This window comes from Urocitellus parryii, chromosome 8 (assembly GCF_045843805.1).
Source record: "Urocitellus parryii isolate mUroPar1 chromosome 8, mUroPar1.hap1, whole genome shotgun sequence".
NCBI classification, from domain to species: Eukaryota; Metazoa; Chordata; class Mammalia; order Rodentia; family Sciuridae; genus Urocitellus; species Urocitellus parryii.
The window spans coordinates 123979706-123981756 of record NC_135538.1 but is presented as its reverse complement, the minus strand read 5'-3'; the positions used below and the strand labels follow the sequence as shown (position 1 = coordinate 123981756).

The 2051-nt window shown below is 40.2% G+C and overlaps 1 protein-coding gene across 1 annotated transcript; it reads left to right on the top strand.

Annotated features, from left to right (window-relative positions):
- The first annotated feature begins 425 nt into the window (after positions 1-425).
- LOC144256478 (olfactory receptor 12D3-like) lies at positions 426-1367 on the top strand. Its single transcript, XM_077801523.1, has one exon. The coding sequence runs from the start codon at positions 426-428 to the stop codon at positions 1365-1367; it is 942 nt and encodes a 313-aa protein (XP_077657649.1).
- Positions 1368-2051: the final 684 nt, after the last annotated feature.

Genomic DNA, 2051 nt, shown 5'->3' with positions numbered 1-2051 from the left:
TAAAACTTATCCAAACTCTAATTCGAATGCTATACATGAGATTATGGTCAGGTCCTATATATGTAAAAAGTTCCCTTTATCCATACTTGATCTATTCATAATATGATGCTTATATTAGTCTAATGTTATTTCATGGATGTACTAGTTATGTTGACCTTCCTTAATTGTGTTTTATGTAAACCAGCTTTACTATTTTTTTCCAGTGCTGGGAATGAAAGCCAGGATCTCTGGCATACTAGGCAAGTGCTCTACCACTGAGCTACATCCCATCCCTTTGCTGTTCTTAAACATTACTGACACTGTAGTTCACCCCTAGATTAATCCAAATAGTAAACTTGCTTAACTTAAGCCCCACAGTTTAAAATTAAGCATTAGGAAAAAAAATAGCTAAGTATTTTTTTTTTTTTCATTTGCTCCCCAGAGTGATGGAGAATGTCACTACAGTGGATGAATTTCTTTTACTCAGCCTGACCAGTGTTCAGGAGCTGCAGCCAGTCTTCTTTGTGATGTTCTTAATTATTTACCTGATCAACTTGGTTGGAAATGGAGCAATATTAATGATTGTAATTTTGGAACCCAAACTTCACTCCCCTATGTATTTCTTTTTGGGAAACCTTTCTTGTCTGGATATTTGTTATTCTTCGGTGACACTGCCCAAGGTGCTTATGAACCTGCTCTCCACTCGCAGGGCCATATCTTTCCTAGGATGTATCACTCAGCTACACTTCTTCCACTTTCTGGGAAGTACTGAGGCCATCTTGCTGGCACTGATGGCCTTTGACCGTTTTGTGGCCATCTGCAACCCACTTCGCTACACTGTCATCATGAACCCGCAGCTGTGTGTCCTGTTGGCAGCTGTGACCTGGTTCATTAGCTTCTTCAATGCTCTGACGCATTCTGTCATGACTGCACGCCTAGACTTTTGCCATTCTCTGAAAATCAACCACTTCTTCTGTGATGTGAAACCCCTCCTGGAACTGGCCTGTGGTAACACAGAACTCAACCAGTGGATTCTTTCTGTTGTCACAGGGAGCGTATCCATGGGAGCTTTCTTCCTCACACTCCTCTCCTACTTCTACATCATTGGCTTCCTTGTGTTGAAGAACAGGTCCTGCAGGATACTCCATAAGGCTCTGTCCACTTGTGCCTCCCATTTTATGGTGGTGTGTCTCTTTTATGGACCTGTGGGTTTTACATATATTCGTCCTGCTTCAGCCACATCCATGAGTGAGGACCAGACAGTCGCAATCATATACAGTGCAGTCACCCCAGTGCTGAATCCACTGATATACACCCTTAGGAATAAGGAAGTGATGTTGGCTCTGAAGAAAATATTTGGGAGGAAGCTCTTTAAAGATTGTCATTAGCACCTAGAGGAGTAATGAGACTTATATCTGTTTTACATTAAGACTTCCATGACTTTACTATAATAAATGATTGTTTATTTGATTTCTGTTTTTCTCTCAGGAATTTTGAGCATGCATTATATCATGTAATGTAGTAAGTTCAACAAAAATAGGAATGAATGAACCAAATTCCACAACTCATAAAAGTTAAATTTCAATGTGGTGGAAGAATATAATAAACACACCCATAAGTACACCTTACCAGGGTAATTAAGACCAATGGAGACTAAAATAAAGTAGGATGAAAAGGGAAAAATGACAGTAGGTACCTGATGTACAATAAAGAACTTGTCTGGTTTTGTCTTTGTTTCCTAGTATAGAGCTTCTAAAACCCTAGGAATTTCCCAAGTGGCAGCAGTGTCTTGGTTATACATGAGCCACCTGGATCATACTTGTTTATCCTCATGTCATGATTTGTCATGGGCCCCAGGATATCTTAGAATGGGGACTGACCATGCTCGAGTGATTATCCATGTCATTGGAGATTTGGGGCTTTGAATCATAGTGATAGTATCCTGACCTTCAGGAGAGGAGGAGCGAGGCTAGAGATTGAGTTTAGGTATATGGTCAATAATTCAATCAACTCTGCCTCTGTAAGAAAGCCTAAGTAGATACTTGACACTAAAGTTCAGGCATGCTTCTTGG

Bases quoted from the DNA above. Each gene is read 5' to 3' on its own strand.
- LOC144256478 (XM_077801523.1), top strand. From the start codon at position 426: ATGGAGAATGTCACTACAGTGGATGAATTTCTTTTACTCAGCCTGACC.